The 23,017-nt window shown below is 40.6% G+C and overlaps 1 protein-coding gene across 3 annotated transcripts in view; it reads left to right on the top strand.

Annotated features, from left to right (window-relative positions):
• The first annotated feature begins 795 nt into the window (after positions 1-795).
• LOC307026522 (gamma-aminobutyric acid receptor subunit rho-3-like) overlaps positions 796-23,017 on the top strand; it is a 31,343-nt gene continuing 9,121 nt past the window's right edge. The window contains exons 1-3 of one of the 3 annotated variants that reach the window (XM_079662001.1): positions 796-924; positions 8,808-9,016; positions 11,167-11,279. In XM_079662001.1, the coding sequence (XP_079518127.1) occupies positions 8,880-9,016; positions 11,167-11,279 (250 nt within the window). In that variant the 5' untranslated portion in view covers positions 796-924; positions 8,808-8,879. Of the gene's footprint in view, positions 925-8,746; positions 9,017-11,166; positions 11,280-23,017 lie in introns of all 3 variants that reach the window. The other 2 variants (XM_079662000.1, XM_079662002.1) reach the window with 2 other exon arrangements.

Below are 23,017 nucleotides of genomic sequence, written 5' to 3'. Positions count from 1 at the left end.
ATAGTCTAAATGCCAAGGCCCAATATAGCCTGACATCATCCTCATGCAGATAACATTTGAGCTCTGTTAACACAATACTACCACTAACAGTTCTTACAAACATTGGAAATACTGTTTTTAAAACCTCAAAAGTACCCTAACGTCCCACTCATCATTACAGAGGCTCTATAGAGTTTGGTAGTAAACAAATACTGGCACTGACATCTGTGCGCAGAAATAATTAAAGTAATTTTGAAGAAATTACACACTTGGAATTCCGAATAAAAGCAGGAATTATAGAACAGGACTACAGCCATGCAGGCGCCTTTGGGAGTCTTTAGGTAAACGCTTAAATTCACCATTTTAGTTTAGCATGTTAGAATGCTAATATTGTCTAATGAACACAAAGTAAGTGATGCTGACAGGAATGTAGTTGATTTGGTACTTTGCAATTAAATACCGGGAAAAGACGATACCCAATATCTAAAATGCCCAATATCTAAAATGTAAGCCGATTATTGCACATTCCTGTTGTATATGTGTCACGCTGCAATACATGTTTGATGTGAATGTTTTATGCATCCTATTTTAACTCACCTTCCACCTTCACGATGACATTCGCGTTGTGTTCGCTCATGGAGGTGTGCACGTGACACCTGTACGTGCCTCGGTCCTTGAGGACACTCCTCCTGAGGATGAGCGTGGCGTTACCGCGCGCCACCAGGTGAGGGAAGATGGTCGCGCGGCCCGCGAACTGTTCGTGCTTAAAGTGCTCCTCCTCCTCGCTGCTGTCGTTGTCATCTTTTTCTTCACGTTCAAACTTGTAGACCACTACTTCCTGTTTGAACCACTCAATAGTCTCCTCGCTGCCCGGCGGGAAACTGCAGGGGAGCACGCACTCTCCAGACACCGAACACGTGACTATGATATCTGAAACAAGACGAGGTGAGTTAAAGGTGGGGTAGGTAAGTTCGAGAAACCGGCTCGCTCGAGATACACTTTTTTTTATATTCCATGGAATGCTCTTAACATCCCGATAGCAATGAATGTCTTGAATGCTTTGACAACAAATCCATTAAAAAATGTCATCTGTGGAAGCCGTGGCGCAGTATAAGCACGACCAATCATTTTAGCCGGCCCGGCCAAAGGAACTGGATCTACCTGCCTTTTAGCCTTCCATCTGATTCGGTGCACAAACTTATCTCGTGCCCTCATTGGTCATGTGCGCGTTCGTATGTGTTGGAGGAGGGGCTCTGTAAGGAAGTAGCAGATTTCTTCCGGCTGTGTATTTTCAAATTCGAGCGCACTCCAGCTGGTTTCTCCAACATTACCTACCCCACCTTTTTAAGGTGTTTCAGTTCAAATTCATAATAAGTACATTTGCTCAAGTACTGTACTTTTGCAATACTCTGGTACTTCTACTTTGACAAAAGTACATTATCTTCCTTCTCCCACCTCTGAATTATTGTTCTTATATGAGTGAGGAGGATATCAAACAGTACTGATTAAGACCATGCTGGGCCCCTTTTGCAAGAAATAGTTTACAGTGAAAGTCCATTATGATATAGGCCTATATACATTTCCCAGCCCCTGATATCACCCTGACCCCTCTGATAAACATGTTGTGCGTTGTGGAGATATTCCTTCTGCTTACAACTCAAGGAATTAACCTCTGTTATCATAGTTTACATGAAAAACATCTCCCAGCTCATACAACTCAAACCAAAATCCCCCTTTAGCACGCATAATTCTCACCAATTTTCTGAGACTTTGTATACCGGGTATATCTATAGAATTAGGCTAGTACTGGATCATAAAATATACGAATATCATAAGGTAATGTTAAAAGAAAGTTGGCCTAACTACATTTGTACAAGATAAAGGCTGTGAAGTACAGTATTGGCCTCAGAGATATGGTATAGTAGAAGGAGAAGTAGCACAGAGTATATCAATATTGTAGTTAAGTAACATTTAGGATGCTGATGAAAGAACTTTTAAATGGGAATACAGAAGGTCAAACAAAAAAACACACAGAACCAAAGTGACGGTTCATGTCGTTAATCTCTCTGTGGTTTTAAAATGGCACACAGTGATGATGTGTGACATGAATTATTCACCCCCGACTTTCCTTTATTGCCACACATCTAGGGCGGAGGTGTGCAGTGACTCACGATTAACAAGAAACAATAAATCACCGGTATTACAAATATCTTCTAATAATCCAGCGTGTGATTGACCTCCATCTGATTTTACATGGAATGACGCTAGAGTGCACTTTTTAGCAGCTGTCAGATTACATAACACCTATTGCCAACACCCAAGATTATTCCAGTTGAAAATCGAATTCCCACGCTCGTGTCCAAATTTGAAGACGCTTAAAGGCAAAACTGGCACCAGGTTGTTGGTATAGTGCCGTATTGTTGGTGTTTGTATTGTACGCCACATGTTGAGAGCATGACAGCTACTGGCGTGACAGCTTATGAATAACTGGAGGATTAATGTATCGCCTGAATGCTTCTTTCAGCACCTTCCACGCCTCGTTCTTCTACCGTGTTATGACTGATGTCTTCCAGCTCATGCTCACAGCTGTTTCCTTCATGTCTCAAGGCTTTGTAATGTCTCTCCCACCTGCAGGATGTTCCAAAGCAGCCACCGGTTTACCTGCCAGTTGACAGTCAGATCCGGTCACTCGGTAACGTTAACTTGTGACATTCTGTGTCCTTGTGGAAAGTCTTTTAAACAATCCGACGAGCAAACAGGGAAATACTCAAAGATAGCCAAAACAAATGGGACACACTCACTTCAAACGCGCCGTTATTTAATAGAATAAACATTATCCAATTTAGTTATGTATTTAAATAATAATCAAGCAGAGGAATAGTTTTAAATGAGATTACAGTGATAGCACATTCTTGATAACTTTGCAGCCCTCTCTCTCTGTGAACCCTTTCAGCGCTAACAGCTAGCAAACAGCTTCAAAAGACCTTACAGGTACAAAAGCTGATAAATGCATTCTTCTGACGAGTAAAATGACTCATTCGTGATATTCTAGTAATTATTGATAGAGAGATTCATCAAAATGCATATGCACGTCTTTCTCTTGACCTTCTTGTGCAATCATTTCCAGATCTAAAGTATCAAAGAAACATTTCATGAGAGACGGGTGATAGCTGCAGAATCTAGAAACTTGTATATGCTACATATGTTCACAAATACAGGCACTGAAGTATAAGATAAAGATAGATTGCAGGAATGCAGTTCTGAATTGTTCCAAGTTCTTCTTCAGTCTGTATTGAGTCCGTCCGCCCCCGTCCGCCCCCCCCCCCCCCCCCTTATGTTCCATGTCTCAGCAGTGAAGCAGATCTATAAAGCTAAGACCAGACAGCCTTTTTTTTTTTTCTTGAATCCCAGCTGTTACACTGCTGCTCCGCTTTCTGTGGTGGGACAATATTTCCATCCTGAGTTAATACCTGACGTTAGGAAATATATTGCTCCACCACCCGATTTCATGTCGGGAAAAAGTTTGCGTAAGCCACACGAGTCATTTCGGACAGTTTTCCGAATTCAGACAACTTTTTAGATTTTTTGCATTTCCTTCTACAGACTTGAGTATCAGGTTTTGTAAAATGACCGGTTTAATCTCTGTGAAGCCTGCTTACAGAAACCGCTGGACAAAGAGGCGTTTGTCTCCTACCTGGGGTTTTGTCCGGCGAGGCAAAGCTGAGACAGAGGAGGAAACAGGCCCAGGTGTGTATGGCTGACATGGTTTCCCTTCAGCTACACGCATGTAAGACACAGAACTTGCAGACAGCTTTCAATCCATGCTTCCTTTTTCTGTGGCGATGCAAGCGATGTTTTCTTTGTCCTTCTGGTAGGTTTTTTCCTTGGATCTCTCTGGGTGGTTTGGCATCACACACACACAAGGAAAAAGAAAGAGAGGAGCATAATTAGAGGCACATTCCAGATGGACACAGGGAGACACACAGTTCGAACGTGACAGAACATGTGCAGAGGAGAATTCAGGTTTGATCCTCTGCCTCTCAAATTCTCCCTTTTCATCACCAAAGAATAAAAATGAGATTTGCAGGTGAAGCCCTCATTCTTCCGCCACACACTCCTTAAACCTGTAAGCCTTTTTCTTCTTATCTCCGTCACACCTATCTGGTATATCTTATCCTCCACATCTTTCGCGTGGCTTGATAGCGTGAAGGTAAAGGATACACATTTTCAAGCACAATACATTCTTATCTTTACGCTATCTTAACTTTCCAAAACAAACGGTTGAACTTGGTAGCATTCATTGAAATGGGACCTGCGTGACCTCTAATAAAGATGTCAATCAGTCCTCATAGATAAGGCAGGCTACTACTGTTTGAGACTGAGAGAATAGGTTTCGGGTTGAAGTGTGATGTTCGTTGGCAGGAGGTGAGCCAGGCGTGCAGCCGCTGACAGATTCAGGAATGTGTTTACCTTGGATCCTTCCAGCATTACAGCTGGGCACAATACTCTCTTTAAGGGTTGCACACTACAGGAGCAGAACATTATTTCTGATTAAGTCTTCATTGCTTTTCCGTTGGCTGTAGAAGAAAGGGCAGCACTTGGATTTTATCCAAATATTTCCTTTTGGTAACAGAGCCAATGTGTAGCAACGGCTGAGCATGGCAGCGCTATAGGAGAAGTGTGTTTTGCTTTGTTGCTTATGTCCTTCAACAAAACATCTTTGTCCATTTTTCTCAAAGGGTTGACAGATAACCTTTGTCCCGTCTGAACAAAAAGACTACACCTTTTGAATGCAGAAAGTTTCAGTTAAGAGTATCGATGCAAAAGTGCACGAAAACAAGGATATCAATACATTTCATGTCTTTGACGCCAAAATAAATAGACTTTTCAGGGTCGAATGAGGTGGAGCGAGCGAGGCATGTTTACCTCCCAGAGGACATCTCATTGTTCTATGTGCTTAACATTTAAGTGCATACAGCAAAACGTGAAGTGCAGAAGAATAGAATCAAATCTGCCTCTGTGAAATACAATCTTCTGAATTTATATCACAATTAGACACTAAGTATAACTCTTTTAGTTTTACCTCATTAATGCCAGATTGTTCAAACCTTACATTAAAATGGATAAATCACATTTGTTTTAAAACACCAAGTCAATCAACTGTTCACTTGTGCCTCCTCCCATACATCTAATCATACCTTAAAATCTTCTCTGTCGCTATTATTGATATTTTCATTAGACATAATTGAAACACCTCGGTGCACTCACATCTTACCTTAAAATCAATGTTCGATCTGCTGCCTCTAAATCGACAGTAACACATTATTCTCGTTTAATAACACTGATTAATCATTAAGACATTAACAATAGCTCTTTGATCCCTGGCGCTGTTATCTAAACTCTCAGTGATTGATATTACTATAAAAATCAATGCAGTATGCACAGACCAATATATAGAACAAAGTGAAATGAAATGAGTCAATACACGCTTTGCAGTGACACACGTTGCTCACAGTAACTCTATTTAACATCTTATTCTGTATTAAAAACAAGTGTATTAGTTAATAAGGCGGTGAGAATAACTAGCTGCCTCGAAAACACGTTTTAGTCCTTCAACTAATTCTGCTTTCCACCCCACATGGCTTTGAACGACGCTGCATTTCATCAACATGCATTTAAAATGTACAAAATATTTTATATATTTATAAAAAAATGTTAACACTCAAAGAACATTCTCAATAACAGAGATAAGAGAATAAATGCTGCAAGCTTAAAGGATATCATAATAAAGTCCACAATTGAACTGAACCTAAACCTACTTTCTCTAACCAACACAACCGTTCAGCTGCTCTTGAAGCATCTGTCATCAAAGCTCCACTTATTAAAGTTTGTGGCTAACCAGCTCATTACTTTTCTTTGCATCTCCAGAGCTTCATCATCACTTAAAACTGCATCTAAAAACGTTGTGAATAACCTTATTTTATCTGCTGACTCAGAAATGATGAGTTTGAGTTCTTTTTGACCTTGACCTGCTCTCTTAGTTGGTATCTTTCTTTAATAAAAGTAGTTTTCCTGAAATAGCATTGTATATATTGAATAAATGAAAAGCAATAACTTACAGGAGCTCCTGGATATCCTCAGTGAAACCTCTCCTGAAGTCTCCAAAAGCCAACTTTGTATAGACCTGATATATCTCCCACAGTTTCTACAGGACTAAAATCAGTTCCATCTGTCAGTGACGTGCCGGGAGGGAAATGTAAGTGAAAGCTGAAAAAACACTTTAAAGTGACTCAGCAGTAGCAGCAGCTCCGCTTCAGATGAAAACAAATGAGGAAGAGGATCCGAGCCTGTTGCTCCCTCAGCCTGACTGGATCAACAGGTTATTTAGAGAATAGGCAGCACACACACACACACACTCCTACACACATCACCACACACATCACCTCTACGTAGGGAGGTCGCTCGTCACACACACACACACCCTCTGAATGGGTGGAGTTTGGTTCTGATTGGCAAACACACACACACACACACACACACACACACGACCCCTCTATAGAGGTCAGGGTTTGCGCGGCAGCTCCATCAAATGTCAGTGGGGTTTGCTTTCAAAGAGCAGAGCCGTTTTAGTGCATGCTGTTGACCATGTGCTGTACTGTATGACAAACGGCCATCAATGCTGACACCATAGCTCTAACATCAGGAGATCACATGTTGGATTTTGATCATCTTACTTTGTCATCATTTGGTACATGAAAAGTGAAACAATCCCAGCTGCAGATGAGTAATATCATCTGGGAAATGAACAGGGAAGTTACGCATACCTGGGACATGAGTCAAACCAGTCCGACCTCTGTGTCGGGAGTTACAGTAAGTATCAGACAGAGGGAGGGACTTTACCCTCTTATCTCTTAACGCATAATTATGACAATCTCTGATAAGACGTAATAGTGGCGCTGTATTCTTAACAATCAAACGCACAAACATAACGATTGTTTTCACTGTGGTTCTGCAGTGCATGCATTTAAAAAATCAATGGACCAACCAGAACAAGGCCTGGTTAAACAACCGTGCCGAGCTGACATTAGTTGGGAAATAATTACATGTGAATTTGGTAATAAATATACAGAATATAACAAAAAATCCCATAAATGTTTCATCTCGATTAACCTATATTCTTTATATTTTATGTCTTCTTAAATCAAATCAAAAATAATTGTTGTTCTATGACACTTCTACAATTAAAGGAATACTTTACTGGTCATAAAAGAAAACACACTTTACAATATGCTACACAATGTTGTGAGTATTTACTAAAGAACAAGTGTGACAATGCTCTATAATTTAAGATTAAACTTGTGGTTTAATATAGTTGTATTTCATATTACCAACATTAGGTATTCAAGCAGCTAACCAATGATTAAAGCATTGAATACAACATATTAAACAGGTGTTTTATAAGACAGAGCAGAGTTCATTTACTCCTGATTTCGATCTGATTATTGGGAAGATATGTGAATAATAAGTTTAATATTTACTTTGGTAACTATGGAGCAATAGATTCCATCATAATTCCGATTGAGTCAACCTCCTTTCCTGGAAGTTTTCCAAGTAAGAACTTAACTCTAAACAGTTTCTGGAACAACTTTTCAAAAGCAATTCTCCATCTAAATGTCTTTGTTTTAGCCGGCCTTGAGTTGTTTGATTTCTCATTTTACCTCAGTGACGTAGATGTGTGCTTCAGGGCGCTGTGATGTCACTGATGGGTGCGCTGGCAGTTACTCCGTGTCAACCAGAGAGGGCAGACCCACCATGCTTACACTGCGGTATTGAGTTAAAGTTATTACATATTCGTAGTTTGTATTGATCTTAACACATCGCGTTTTGGGTGCCTTGTGATCATAACGTTGTAAAATAAGCAAATATGTATCACAAATATTCAACAGCCCTGATGGTGCAACAGTTTAAACTGCAAGGGATTTAATTCCCCAATGCCAAAAACCACATTAAACACCTACATTTGCATTGGTGTGTTTGACTTTGTGTGTGTGTGTGTGTGTGTGTGTGTGTGTGTGTGTGTGTGTGTGTGTGTGTGTGTGTGTGTGTGTGTGTGTGTGTGTGTGTGTGTGTGTGTGTGTGTGTGTGTGTGTGTGTGTGTGTGTGTGTGTGTGTGATTGTTATGTCTTCCAGAGGTGTAAACTGAGGAAGTGGTGAGGCTGGATTAGATGCAGCTCGCTTCACTCCAGTTGAGATTAAATCTGGGCCGATTTTCATGCATAAATAACCTCTACATACACACACACACACACACACACACACAATGTGGAGGTGTGTGCATACTTTATATAATCCATAAAATTACACCAGGTGCCGGTTTTTTCATTGTCCCGCTGAGAAAATCCTGATTACTGATGATGGATGTGTGTGCGACTGTTAGTAGGTTAGTGAAAGATTTCTGTGGCGGTGGATAAGAGGATTAGGGTGGAATTAGTGTCATTCCTCTATCACCGCGAGGAATAGATTCATATCGATTTTAATCAGAGATAGAAAGATCCACAAAAACGCCGACAACGCAGATAGAGACAGACGGACAGAACGAGAGGAATGAAACCGGAGGGAAAGAGTCGCGGAGTTCATCGCAGCCGGGATGTTGAGCTGGAGGCTGAGAGCCTGCAGAGATACATGCATGTAGTTACATATGCATGCATTTAGGATACATTTCCCTCATGTATTCGGCTTGTTTTGAAGTCTTCTCATCGTTCGGCAGCTCTCCGGTTGAGGATACTTCCTGCCGCAGTGGGATGTTTGACCCTGACCTCCAGCGTTAGTCTGCAGGGAGGTGCGTGTGGATGGAGGAGATGCTGGCCTCTTGTTCATGGTGGCGGGGAAACCTATGAAACATGAAGCTGGACGTACTAACTTGCCTCGCTCTGGCAGCCGCAAGCCTTGTTTCCATGGTGAGAGCGGGTCGCAACTCTGGACGCAGGAAGAACAAGGAGGTCTTCCTCGGGGAGAACAGCAAGTTCAAATTCGGAGGGTAAGACACAAATCCCACACGTTTCCTCACTTTCTGAGTCAGACACGCATATGATTAGTTTTGTAATTTGTATGCGTCTTACACCTTCATTTTGTTGGTCACTAGGGGTCAGCACAACGAGCTATTTACCTAACACTGACATATTATCCCCTCAGAAACACGATATCTCTTTCTTCTTCTGTTTGTAAAAAAAATGATTGATTTCATAAAAACAATTTCACCTGTCACAAAAACGAATTCCCCAAAGGATAAATAAAATCATCTGATTATGATTTGAATATAAGCACACTTTTGTATATCCATGTAAGGAACGTCCAACAGTTCGGGAACGACATTTGTGTCAGCCAGCGTAGTAATTGAACAATGTTACACAATTTACATTTTCAAGATTCTGAAGTTGTGTCTTATTCTAAACACCTTTGTAGTTTAGCATTAGCTATTAGCAGCCAAATTAGTGCGTGCCCACAGTGTATTAGTGTACAGCATATTCTGTGGTTTGGCAGGAAGCTGTGATTTCTAACGAATGTGCCACCAGGTTCCCATGGTTTGTTTCCTTTCACTTCCCCGTTTCACATAAAAACCACAAATGAACTAAAACACTTCTAGTTGGATTTATTTTTATTTTAAGAAGTGACCTTATTCTTTGAATTCGATAATGGTATTGCTCACAGCAGCGGAAAACCTTCAGCAAGTTTAAAATAATCCATCATTCAGCCAAGAGTGTGCTCCTGGAACACGTTTTATTTATCTAACAGGATAAAAAAGCACTTTCCTGGCGCTCCTGTTGGAAAGAAGGAATGAATGCAGCTTCTGTTCTCTCAGGAGTTGTGTGAATGAATAATATCAGCGATCCGATTTCAAGCTAAATCTGTGTGTGTGTATTTGTGTGTGGGTGTCAAGGTGTTTGACTTTCAAAGTGTCCAAAAGCTTTTATTTCTTTTCCGATTGTGCACCGACCTTTGTACTGCACGTGTGTGTATGTTTACCCTTTTTAAAAGCAAACACACACACACACACACACACACACACACACACACACACACACACACACACACACACACACACACACAGCTCAAGGCTGAGAGGCAGTCCGTAATTACACCTTTTGCATCCTGAATGTCGTCTCGTCGGGGTTTCCCCAGTTGAATGTCAGACATATGTAGAATTGTACGTTTTATTTAGGTCAACACTGTTTATTTGATTATGTCTGAGGATGTCATCACTTAAAAACAGAGTCGATGTGAACTTTGCATTTCTTGCCATACAGTTACGAGAACACATGCTGTGATGTCACTTTTAGATCTTGCTCCAAGGCTTGTTCATGACCTTTTTATAAGGAGTTTGAAGTCTACTTCCTCTGTCTTTCCATCCTTGAACGGAGACAGATGTTCCCATCTCCTGTGATATACAACCACCTGTTATTATTTAACACACAGTACACACAAAGGTGACGTGATAACTAAACTATCTCCATGGCTCCAAGTATAAGAAGTGTAAGAAAGTTGACCTTGGGATAAGATGACTTCTATTTAAATTACTAAAATGTCACCTGAGACTTTTATTATATCAAATAAGTCAATAAATGATAATTACTCGTGCATCCTAAAGGTTATAGAAGAAAGGACTGTGTAAAGGCTTTCTTATCTGCATCACAGTGTTATTCTCCCAGCAGCTGCTTTTATGTGTCCTGAAATTGTTTTGGAAAATAATGAAACGCTTTAAAACACACGTGTCCATGTTCACGGAGCGTACCACGCCTTTGATTAAGGTTGTTGGCAGGATGAGAGCAAGGTGCAGGGCGGGAGAGGGGACGAAGACACAAACCACAAACTGTATTTTCTCTCACCATAACATGTAATGACAGCTTCAATAACCCAGGTAATCACTAAACACAGGTGTGTGTGTGTGTGTGTGTGTGTGTGTGTGTGTGTGTGTGTGTGTGTGTGTGTGTGTGTGTGTGTGTGTGTGTGTGTGTGTGTGTGTGTGTGTGTGTGTGTGTGTGTGTGTGTGTGTGTGTGTGTGTGTGTGTGTGTGTGTGTGTGTGTGTGTGTGTGTGTGTGTGTGTGTGTGTGTGTGTGTGTGTGTGTGTGTGTGTGTGTGTGTGTGTGTGTGTGTGTGTGTGTGTGTGTGGGATATCTTTGTCTCCACAGGCGTATTGACCACAAGCTGAAGAGGCAGGACAGCACCAAAACATTGCTGATAAAAACTGAACAGCTGTTGAGGATCGAGGAGCACGACTTCGCGATGAGACCAGGCTTTGGAGGTCAGACACACTCACAAATACACAACCCCTTAAATTCGAGCACCTTTACAGCTTTTCCTACAGGCAGTATGAGAAAAATAAAGAGCTTTTTGAACATTAAAGCATGGAGACATGTAACATGAAAATGAGCTTTATAGGGCCCTTTTCAAATAAACCTAATTCTTACCTTGACCTAAAATATTTTAGTATGATTACATACTATATTTTACATTTATGTATTTATATTTTAAAAAAATAAATCAGATTTTAAACACCATCTCCATACATTGTGTAGTGGGTTTAACTAAGATCAATAGGGAATGTTATGATTTAACATTGTCCTTATGTGTTGAGGAAGCTATTGGCAAGAAAATATCTTCATGGAGAAAGGCCATGACCGTGAGAACAGAAAAAGAGTGCGTTGAAAAGCTGAACGTATGTGGCGAAAAAAAAAAATCCAAGTTCACTTTGAAATCTATGAAGAGAGACTTGGCCTTTATAATTTGGAATTGAAAAACGCACGACAGTCTTTCTTCTCTGACATCATTGCCAAAAACAAAAACAACGCACGTGCCTTGTTTGCTACCGTCGACAGACTAACTAACCCCCCAGTGTCAGTAGCCTCTGAATTTCTATCCACCACGGCATGGAATGATTTTGCCTCCTTCTTTAGTGACAACATTCAGAAAAACAGACAAGCAGTCAGTGCCTCTGCATCAGGTACAGCAAATGTGTTGTCCCTATGTGCACCTAATATCAATTCAAAACACAATGACACAATTCCATCATATTAATGATAAAAACCTAGAGGACATTATTCAACTTCTGAAATCCTCCTCCTGCTGCCTTCATATTATTCCAACAGGATTTTTCAAAGATGTTTTTCGTTGCATGGCCTCAGATCTACTTCATATAGTAAACAAATCTCTTCACTCAGGTATTTTTCCACAGGCCCTGAAAACTGCAGTCATTAAACCTTTCTTAAAAAAGAATAATCTAGATGCTTCAGTAATGAACAATTACAGGCCCATATCAAACCTGCCATTTCTAGGTAAAATCATTGAAAAAGTTGTTTTTCAACAGTTGAGTAATTTCTTGCATTTAAATAACTGTTTGGATGTGTTCCAGTCAGGCTTTCGTCCAAACCACAGCACTGAGACTGCTCTTGTAAAGGTCTTCAATGATGTCCACTTAAACACAGACAGTAGCAGAACTTCAGTGTTAGTATGATTAGATCTCAGTGCTGCGTTTGACACTGTTGACCACAGAATATTAGTAGACCGACTAGAAAACTGGGTGGGACTTTGGGAAACAGTTCTAAATTGGTTTGAATCCTACTTAAAGGACAGAAAAAACTTTGTTTCTATAGGTAAATACACATCTGAGTTGACAAATATGACATGTGGGTTACCTCAAGGCTCCATCTTGGGGCCTCTTCTCTTTAACATCTACATGCTACCACTGGCTCAGATAATGAAGAACAACAAAATAAGTTACCATAGCTATGCGGATGACACAAACATTTACGTAACAATTTCACCAGGAGACTATGCTCCAATTCAAACACTGAGTAAGTGCATTGAACAAATCAATGACTGGATTTGTCAGAACTTTCTCCAATTAAACAAAGATAAAACTGAAGTAATGGTTTTTGGAGCCAAGGCAGAACGTAGAAAAAAAAGAGCTGAGCTTCAGTCTGCAATATTCAAAACAACAGATAAAGCCAGCAATCTAGGTGTAGTCATGGACTCTGACCTGAGTTTCAACAGTCACATTAAAACAGTTACTAAATCAGCTTACTATCACCTAAAGAACATCTCTAGGATTAAAAGACTAATGTCACAGCAGGATTTGGAAAAACTTGTCCATGCTTTTATCTTCAGTAGACTGGATTACTGTAATGGTGTCTTCACAGGTCTCACAAAAAATCTATTAGAAAGCTGCAGCTGATTCAGAACGCCGCTGCTCGAGTCCTCACTGACACTAAGAAAGTGGATCACATCACTCCTGTTCTGAAGTCTTTACACTGGCTTCCTGTGTGTCAAAGAATAGATTTTAAAATACTGCTGCTGGTTTATAAAGCTCTTTATAAAGAGTGGTTTAGGCCCAAAATACATTTCTGACCTCCTGCTAAATTATGAACCATCCAGATCTCTCAGGTCTTCAGGGACTGGTCAGCTTTCTGTCCCCAGAGTCAGAACTAAACATGGAGAAGCAGCGTTCAGTTATTATGCTCCAAATATCTGGAACAAACTCCCAGAAACCTGCAGGTCCGCTGCAACTCTTACTACTTTTAAATCCAGACTAAAGACTTTTCTTTTTGTCGCTGCTTTTAATTGAACTATTCATATCTTAGACTGCCCTGTAACTTTTATCCATGTATTTTTTCTTTTAATGTTTCTTTTATTATCTTTTCTTTTTAATGACTGATTTTAAATGCCATTTTCTTAATGTCTTTCATTTTTTGTAAAGCACTTTGAATTGCCTTGTGTTGAAAGGTGCTATATAAATAAACTTGCCTTGCCTTGCCTAACCTTAACCTTTTATGTGCGTTTGTAATAGTGAGACAACACAGAAATGTGTTTGTACAATTTCTTGAAACTGGCACCAATGGTCCTCACAAAGACAGCAATACAAGCCCTCACACACATATACAAACACAGGCACACCTCATTTCATTTAGATGTAATCTGCTTGCTCACACGTCCTCCCGACAAAAATCAGCCCTCGTCCCACGCTGATGATGCGTACGCGGTGGTGTGATGATGTGACGATGGGCACTGGGTCAACAATACAATGGATGTGTCAATCCCAAAATCACCAACACTGACCCAGATTAAAGCGCTGTGTGGGAACACCAGTGTGTGTGTGTGTGTGTGTGTGTGTGTGTGTGTGTGTGTGTGTGTGTGTGTGTGTGTGTGTGTGTGTGTGTGTGTGTGTGTGTGTGTGTGTGTGTGTGTGTGTGTGTGTGTGTGTGTGTGTGTGTGTGTGTGTGTGTGTGTGTGTGTGTGTGTGTGTGTGTGTGTGTGTGTGTATTTTTGAGTTTGTGTGAATAATAATAATTTGAAATAGAGTAGAACTCGGTGTGCTGACACCCATTTGATTTTATCTCCCTAGGTGTGTGTGTGTGTGTGTGTGTGTGTGTGTGTGTGTGTGTGTGTGTGTGTGTGTGTGTGTGTGTGTGTGTGTGTGTGTGTGTGTGTGTGTGTGTGTGTGTGTGTGTGTGTGTGTGTGTGTGTGTGTGTGTGTGTGTGTGAGTCAGCAGGGTGGGGGGGGGTTGTTTGTATTAATCTGGATTATATTCAGGTCTGGAGCAGATGGAGGGGTGGGAAACACACTGACGTCGGCAATGAAGATCCTCAGTATCAAACAATCAACAATAGCTGCATTCAGACCTATATATACATTCCATGGTTCAGACACACATTTTCATACGGAATGAAAAACATTTCCTTATGTTAAAATAATATTGGTGTGTATTTACATAAAGATATTTTTATTCACCCACAAAGGGAAGTTTGGAGGCTTTTTTACATTTCTGAGAGGGATATTGAAATTAAAGATATCTGATGGTTGGGTTGACTTTGCAGAAATGCATTGAATAAATTACATCTACTGTAAACAATGTCATTGGGTTCAATTGTTACCCAAAATATAAACTTTACACTTTTTGGAAATAGTCTTGTTTTAGACCTGATTTTTATATTTATCTTTCTTTCTTGCTGTTTAAACAATCTTGGCCTCTAAAAATGTAATGATGTACCTCTTAGCGATTTACCAAACAGGGACCTTTTCTTGCTTGTAATTAATTAGCAGGTAAATATATATTTTTCTGTCATAATACTTTCACACAGATCGTGACTATACAGTAAATAGAGACGCAGGTGAGTTTTTGCACCCGGTATAAAAGCATCAACCAATCACATGCTGATCTGACGTCCTCCAGTAGTTAGTCAAGGCTTATGCGTTGCAGCTAAGGATTATAAAAGTAATAGTTTAATCTTAGAAAGAAACCTAACCAATCCTTTCAGCCTTGACACGGCAGTGCTTGAGTAAATGTCTCTCTTTGTGTCCATGGTGTCTCCTCTATTTGTTTGTTTGGTGTCCTGCATGTGGTCCTGTCTGTCCTTCAGGGTGAAGACAACACGAGCACCGCTGTCTGTCCCACGACCCTGCGGCATTTCCACTGACCATCATTTCACACAGAAGGAAAATCATAGTTTTTTTCTGATTCAGATAAGGTGTGTGTGTGTGTGTGTGTGTGTGTGTGTGTGTGTGTGTGTGTGTGTGTGTGTGTGTGTGTGTGTGTGTGTGTGTGTGTGTGTGTGTGTGTGTGTGTGTGTGTGTGTGTGTGTGTGTGTGTGTGTGTGTGTGTGTGTGTGTGTGTGTGTGTGTGTGTGTGTGTGTGTGTGTGTGTGTGTGTGTGTGTGTGTGTGTGTGTGTGTGTGTGTGTGTGTTGAATTAAAACCAGATCCCTCCAGGAACCAGAGTCCTGAAATACAGTGTGACATTTCTTGTTAGGTTGTATTTCTATATTGAGTTAAACCTTAAAGGAAGTCTGTAAACTTAAATGAATCCCTACAAACTTTACATCCGTCTCGATCTTTATAGTCAGACCATGAGGCCGAATGCTTTTTAAAGATTTTCTGGCACGTCTTTTGTTGTTGTTCTAAAACATTTGTTATTCTCCACTGTGTGACTTCATCTGGCCCCAGTTTTTGGTAACAACCCTTCCGTTTTACTGAACATTTAGATTACATTCCAAAGACTGAATTCATGTAAAACAATATGGTCTTCTGACACAGTTTTATCTATTAAATCCATTAAAACAATCCATAACATTTGGGTCAGAAATCTTTTCTATTTTTGCTTCCAAGTTTGTTTTTTTGGAAATTGTCGCAAATAATGTCACATACTTTTGTTTTTTACAGTAATATATTTTATAATATCTTTTATTTATATATATATTTAAAAAATAGAAAGATTAAATTGATATTTTTTGCTGTAAAAAGTGTCAAACCCAAGAGAAAGTTAGGAAAAAAGATATTACATTTTCAAATTTGAGTCTTTCTTGCTCAAACTCCAAAAAACATCTCCCATGATGCAACTGTGACCTTGAAAATGTTTATTTTGTCCAAACCTCAATATTATTTAAAGAAACACACATTTGTAAAACAGGAACCTTGACATGTTTTTTTCTGAAAACAAGTCAACAACAAAGCAAAAACATCCTGTTTCAAAGACACACATCATTTGTAGTAAGTGTGCTTTAACCACTGGTGTGGTTCTCCGAGTGTGTGTTGGAGGAGAAGCTACAGATACTTTCAGAGCAGAGCTTTGATTACATTACGTGTGTGAGGCGAAGCATTCAGTTGCACGCAAGGCTGCTCAGAGTCGGTATGGATGTGTAGGAGTCTGACATTGATGTTCCCCAGAGAATAACCTCTAAATCCCCCTCCACCTCTCACCTTTCCCCTCCTTTGATTGTCAGCCATGGAGGGTTAAATTAAAAACACTTGCGAGAGAGCCGGCACATCCTGCAGCCTCAAAGCTGCATTATGCCGCTTACAGCTGCAGGAATTGATCCATCTGCGGGCGTTGTGTTCGGGGATTAAAAGCTGGGCACACAAATATGTTCGGGACAAAAACGACAAGACCCTAAAGCTGCTCTGGGCACAATTTGTATGGTTGTTGGGGAGGATCTGCATCTGTTGTTTCAACATCTTGAACATACACGTATAAATCCAGAGCTGGATTAAGTAGCAGAGCAATCTGTCCAACATACACTGAACTTTTGTCCCCATTTATGGCCATGCATCTTGTGTTCAGGTCATCCAGAGTGCACCTCTCTTCAGCTGCACTGACAAGAGAGTTAGCAGAATCATTTCAATCACACATAACAGACATAGAGCCGGGCTGTCAATCACTAATGAGGTTGCCTGCAGGAAGAAAGGTGACCACCTGAGCCTGTTTACTTGTTTTCAACGTCAGCGAAACAGGCTGAACAGGAACAAACGCACCCAACTTCACCTCCGGTTCAAACAATGAATCTATTTTATTTGTACATATGAGGGATATGAGATATCTTATCTCTCAGAAAATGTGAGCGTAGTTTCTTACGCAACCATAGTTCAAATTACAGGGATGCTACGTGGAGCTCTTTTGCTGCATATTTCCCTCTATGCTATGGATCCTGAAATAAATGAAAGTAAAGTCTTTTATTTACATAATGTGTTAATTTGCACGTGGATTGTTTTTCTTTAGGGCCAATTTCGACATCGCATGTATTTGTCCTTTGAGAAGAAAGTGGTGCTGCCTATAGACCTCGCTGAACACATTTCTGATCCTGAGACGCCTCCATTGGACTGCAGCATAGTGACATCACTATATAACACTATTGGTGGGGAACTCAATTCAAACAGACATTTTGCAGCGTGTATTCAAGATCATGAGAGTTCACGCAACTGTCAAAATGGTTCCCCCGACGGCCCCGAGCAGAAGATAAGACTCACAGGCATGTCGTGTTATTATGACAGAAAGATAGTATTTTCTCAATTAGAGTAACATTTCATTCAGTCACATCCCAAGGTTCCCTCCAGACTTTCTGAAATGCCTCCATTGGACTTCTTTGTTGACTTCAGTAACATAGTTATTGGCTTGCGCTCCAACGCATTGTACGTGATAGGCTAAGGGGCGGGACATCTCTAAGCAGTTGACCAACCACAGCAGAGCCGGCCAACTAACCAATCAGAGCAGACTGGACTCTGGTTTCAAACAGAGGGGGAAAAGAGGTGCTGCAGCACAGGCAGTATTAGAGGTATAAAGAGCTTTTTGAACATTAAAGCATGGAGACATGTCCCAGTAGAGACAATACATACTGATATGAACCTGCAAAGGAACATAATGTGGCCCCTTTAATTGTAACGTCTACCAGCTTTGAAATGTGTTCAACTTTGTAAATGTTTTCACCATGTCTCTGCATGAACCGCCTGAAACATGCCGTGTCTGGGTGTGACATGTGAAAAGGAATGCAGTAAAGAGGAGAACGGAAGAGTGAGTGACCTTCTGTTTCAGGTTGTTCCCACTAAAAAGCCCTCGTTGTCGAGGTTACGCTTATAATGTTGAGTCTGCACCACCGGTGGCTTTTTTAACGAGTCATGCCGGGACAAAGCCGCGCCGCTGCAGAGGCTTTGTGGTCCTGGCTGTCAGATGAACTTCATTAAATAAAGTGTTTATTGAGCTGCCGGCCTGCTAACATTCAGGTGGAATTAACACAATTTATGTCCACAAAAGGCACACGGACAGTTTCGAGTACATAATCTTTTTTTTTTGGGGCCTAGGGGTGAAAATAAAAATGTAATCCGGTAAACCACGTCCAGACAGAGGTCACAGACCAAACCAGAGTGTGTGTGAGACTGCATGTGTGTGGTTTTGGTTATTTGCAGGTCAAAATGCTTTTTCCAAAAAAGGGAGTTCAAAAGCACAGCGACTTCTGTAGCTTGACAAAATGTAAAGAATAGATGTGTCATCTGTTGACATCTAAGACTGAATCAGATTTAAGCTGACAATAAATATCAAAGAAAAAACTCTAATAAAAAACTCAAATATGAGGCAAAATACCATACAGGCTTATATGTATTTCTTTTTTGTAACTGACACCAACTAATTTAACTAAATGTGCATTATGATATTCTACATAGTGACAATAATCATATGTGGGGACATTTAGATGCCGGGTAATACAATAAATAAGAACAGAATTATGATGTTAATATGTATTTTAATATGTTTCAAATCTGTGATACCGACACATTTCCTGTGTGCAGGCAATTCTCAAAAATGAGTCATGAACATGATAACAAAAAATGTTGGGTATATATTTTTGCTTTTATTTTTCTTCACACGTGATTCCAAATTATTTTCTTAAAATAATGTGTTAAGCCAAGTTTCACAAAAGTCTTAAAAATGATATTAATATTAATAATAGTAATACATTTATTTCAAAGCGCCTTTCAAAGCACACAATGACACATCACAACGACATAGTTCGGAAACATTAACAACAATTCACTCAATATTCTCCCCCCTTCTTGATCCCCCCGTCCCTCAGCTCCTTCCTCCCTTGCTAACTACTTTGAGAAGAAGATAAATGACACCACCTGTTCATCTTCCTCACCCCCTTCTTACTTCTTTATCCCCCCTCCCTCCAAAAAAGATTCTTTAATGCCACTTTCTAGTTCAAACTGACAATTTTGATCCTGAAAATGTCAGAAATGGATTCAGCATCCTCAATAACGCCCAAACCACTCCAAAATGATCAAAATCAGCCAAGTCACTTTTAACATGCAAGTTAGCATAGATGGCAGTTTCTATGCCCTCCCGGACATGTCTACGTTTTCACAACGGGGTTCACTATGCTGGCAAGACAATTACATGAAAAAGAAAAAATTACCAACTTAAGAAAGTACATTTTTTTGACATCACCAAATTAAGAAAATTGGTAAGTTCGGGAAAAACCCGGAGCTCCCGGTGTTAACCCTTTCCTGACAGTAATAGCTAAAGATGAGGACCTGCTCTTATTTGCTGCCTCGTCTCCTTGCCTCCCGGGCTCTCCTCTTCACTCCCTTTGCGATCTCTCGGAGGTCTTCCAGAAGGTTCTCCCCCTCCTGTGTCGTGGCGCTGTTTCCGGCTCTCAGGGAATCGTACAAACCGAGCATGTCTGTCAGAGTTTTGATCTGATCTTGCTGCTCTTGATTCTGGCTTTGGAGAGTCCTGGTTTCTTCCTGAACGGCGCTGATCTTCTCCTGCAGAGTGTGTTCGCATCCGCACTTTTTCTGCACGTCGTTCAGATGTTTGCGCAGATTGTTATTCTGCTTTGAGGCTACTTTTTTGAATGCCTTCATCGATTTGTACTGAGCTTCAAACTCATCCTGACTTTTGAGCTTGTCTTGAAAAAACATGATGTCCTCCACTGTCTTTTCAATCTCTGTCTGCAGGTTGTCCCTCAGCCCCTTCTGAATTGTGTATTTTTGCTGCCAATCAGATTGACTCAGACATTTCTCCTGGACTTCAGCGAGAGTTGTACTCAGCGCGCTTTTCTCTGCCTGGAGGGGTTCCTCAGCGGCTTCAAGGTGTTCAAACTCTCCCTTAAAGTGTAGTCTCATCCTGATCTGCTCGTTGACGTCATTGATGCTCTGATGCAAAGATACATTTCCCCCCTGCAGTACATCCACACGGTCGGATGCTTCTCTGTGCAAGGCCTCCAAGATCTTAAGACCCTCTTGCTGTTTGTTAAGATCCTGGAGTCGTTGTTGCAGGGTGTCTTTCTCGCTGCTCAAGGCATCTATAGATGTTCTCATCGCCTCGTATTTTTCGCGCACGCCATGTTTATTTTGGACTGCTTTGGTCAAATCCTCAATTCTATTCTGCAACAGGTTATTCTTTTGCGAGAAGGCCTTTTTCTGAACTAGTTCTTCCTTATAAGACTCTTCTAAATCTTCCAAAACCCGGAGCTTCTCTTTGAGCGTTGAGGCTTCGTGTTGCAGGGTGTCATTTTGAAGACACATGGCTTGTTTTGATTTTTTCATTTCGTCCAATTTCTCCTGTGCGGCATTTTCCTTTTCAAGCTCTTGGCATAACTCTTTGATATTGTCTCTCAAAGCCTCATTTTGCTGGAGGATGGAGTCGGTCTCAGCTTTGGCGAGATTGTATGATTCCTTCAAACCTTCCACTCGCAGAAGCCTCTTTTCAAGCCGGGCCTTTTCTCTCTGTAAGACCTCATTTTGACGGCGCTCTTCTTTCTTTGAGGCGTTCATTCTGTCCAGCATCTCGTGGATTACGATCTCATTCTCAAGCTCGTTGTGCATTTTCTCAATGTCCTGTCGCAAAGTATGGTTCTGCAGGCAAATCCCCTGTTTCTCTGCCTTTGCTTTGATGTACTTGTCATCCAGGACCTTGAAAATAGTTTGTCTTTTCTTAAGTTGAAAAAGTTCTCTTCTCAGGACGTTATTTTCAAATTGAGTTTCCGCTGTTACCCGTATCAGTGTTTTTTTGGTTTCCTCCGAAGCATTAGAATTGATAAGAGCTGCCTGCATCCCTTCAATTTCTTTTTGGAGCTGTGTTTGCCCCGCTAATTCAGCTTGCTGTTGTGCTTTCATCACGTCGATTTCCTCCAGCTGTTTTTGCAGGGCGACGCTTTTTACACTTAGTTTTTCACGTAGAGCGTGCATTGAGGCAGTTTGCTCCACGGTCTTTTCAAACTGGACTTCAACATCGCTGTTATTTAAGATCCTTTCTCTGAGCGACTTGACCTCTTTCTGAATGAGAGCTAATCTTTGCCTTGCAGTTTGATCCGCTGCCTGCATGCTGTCATATCTCTCCCCCAAAGACTGAAAGCTGTTCAACTTGTTCTTTATACTGTTAGCTTCAAGATGGCAGGACTTTAACTTTCCGTTGATAGCTTCTAGCGCCTTACTCATGTTATCGTAGTCGCTATTGGTTTCCCATACATCCGAGCAGGAGGCCATGCTTTCTGAAGAAGACATCGTAAGATAGACAGTATGCTGGAATCTTGATGGGGAAAAAAGGTATGTTTTGGTCCTAAATTCGAGCTGTGTTGTACGTGTCGACCGATCGCCAAGTCTGTGTGGAGTGAAAAGAATCATCAGTTTTAGTCCTACTTGTAAACTCTGGTTGGAATGTTGAAGGGAATTTAAAAGCCAATGGCGCGATGACATCACTCAAGGTTCTAGAATACGATTGGCTGTTATGAGGTGTTACCCTGGCAACAGTACATTACATTACATTGCATTTAGCTGACACTTTTATCCAAAGCGACTTACAATAATAAGTACATTCGACCGGGAAGATACAACCTTGAAGAAAACAGAACCAACAGTGAAGTGGCCTTCTGGGTGTGTCAAGGCAATGCTTAGAAAAATTAAAGATGGCTGCGAACAAAATATTTAGCTTTTCCATTCTTAATATTCATGGAATTGAATCTCGCAAACGGCCATAACAGGTTTTACTTGTATAAACAATCAGCAGTTCAAGGAATTTTCTTATTTCTTCTTAAATTAATAAAAGAAAAATGACTTTTTTTAACAGACATGTCTTTCTTTTGTTTCCTACTCCAGTAATATTCTTACAAACCCTTTGAATGAGCTTCAAATCTTCAGGACTTCTGGCTGTTGGCCTGACAAGGAACCGTCTCTCATGAAGTCCCAAAGAAGTGCACAACTTGGTTTTTTTAATTTAGCTTTTTTTTGTTTAGATTATTTTTAATGTTATGGTTTTACGCTTAAATGTGCTTGTTTATAATAGTGTCTGTTTTGTTAATTAAAAAGGGCTTGATAAATTAATCTGGCTTTAAATAAAGTTTTTAGATATATAGTATTATGTTAATTATATGTGCATTAACATAATTGTATTTCAATGTGTAGTCAGGACCTTGCTTTACATTAAAGGTCCCATGTCATGCTTTTCCGGTTATTACCCATCCCCTTGTGTGTTATGTAGCTTTTTCTGCATGTAAACTGTCTACAGAGTCACAAACCCTCAAAGTACACCCTGTAGCGAGTAAAACTCTAACACAGAAAAGACCTGTCTGCTGCCTCAGAACGCCTCGTTGGAGATTTTTCATTTTCCATTGTTTGCTTCTTGGGTATAGTTACGATTGGACCAATCCGCGGACTTCCTCACACACACACACTCGGCGGGACTTTGCGAGGCTCGCTGCTGCTTAGGAGCGGGACACTGTG

The sequence above is a fragment of the Notothenia rossii genome (assembly GCF_949606895.1).
Source record: "Notothenia rossii genome assembly, chromosome: 12".
NCBI lineage: Eukaryota > Metazoa > Chordata > Actinopteri > Perciformes > Nototheniidae > Notothenia > Notothenia rossii.
The sequence above is the reverse complement of the archived record's forward strand: the minus strand, read 5'-3'. Positions and strand labels throughout refer to the sequence as shown.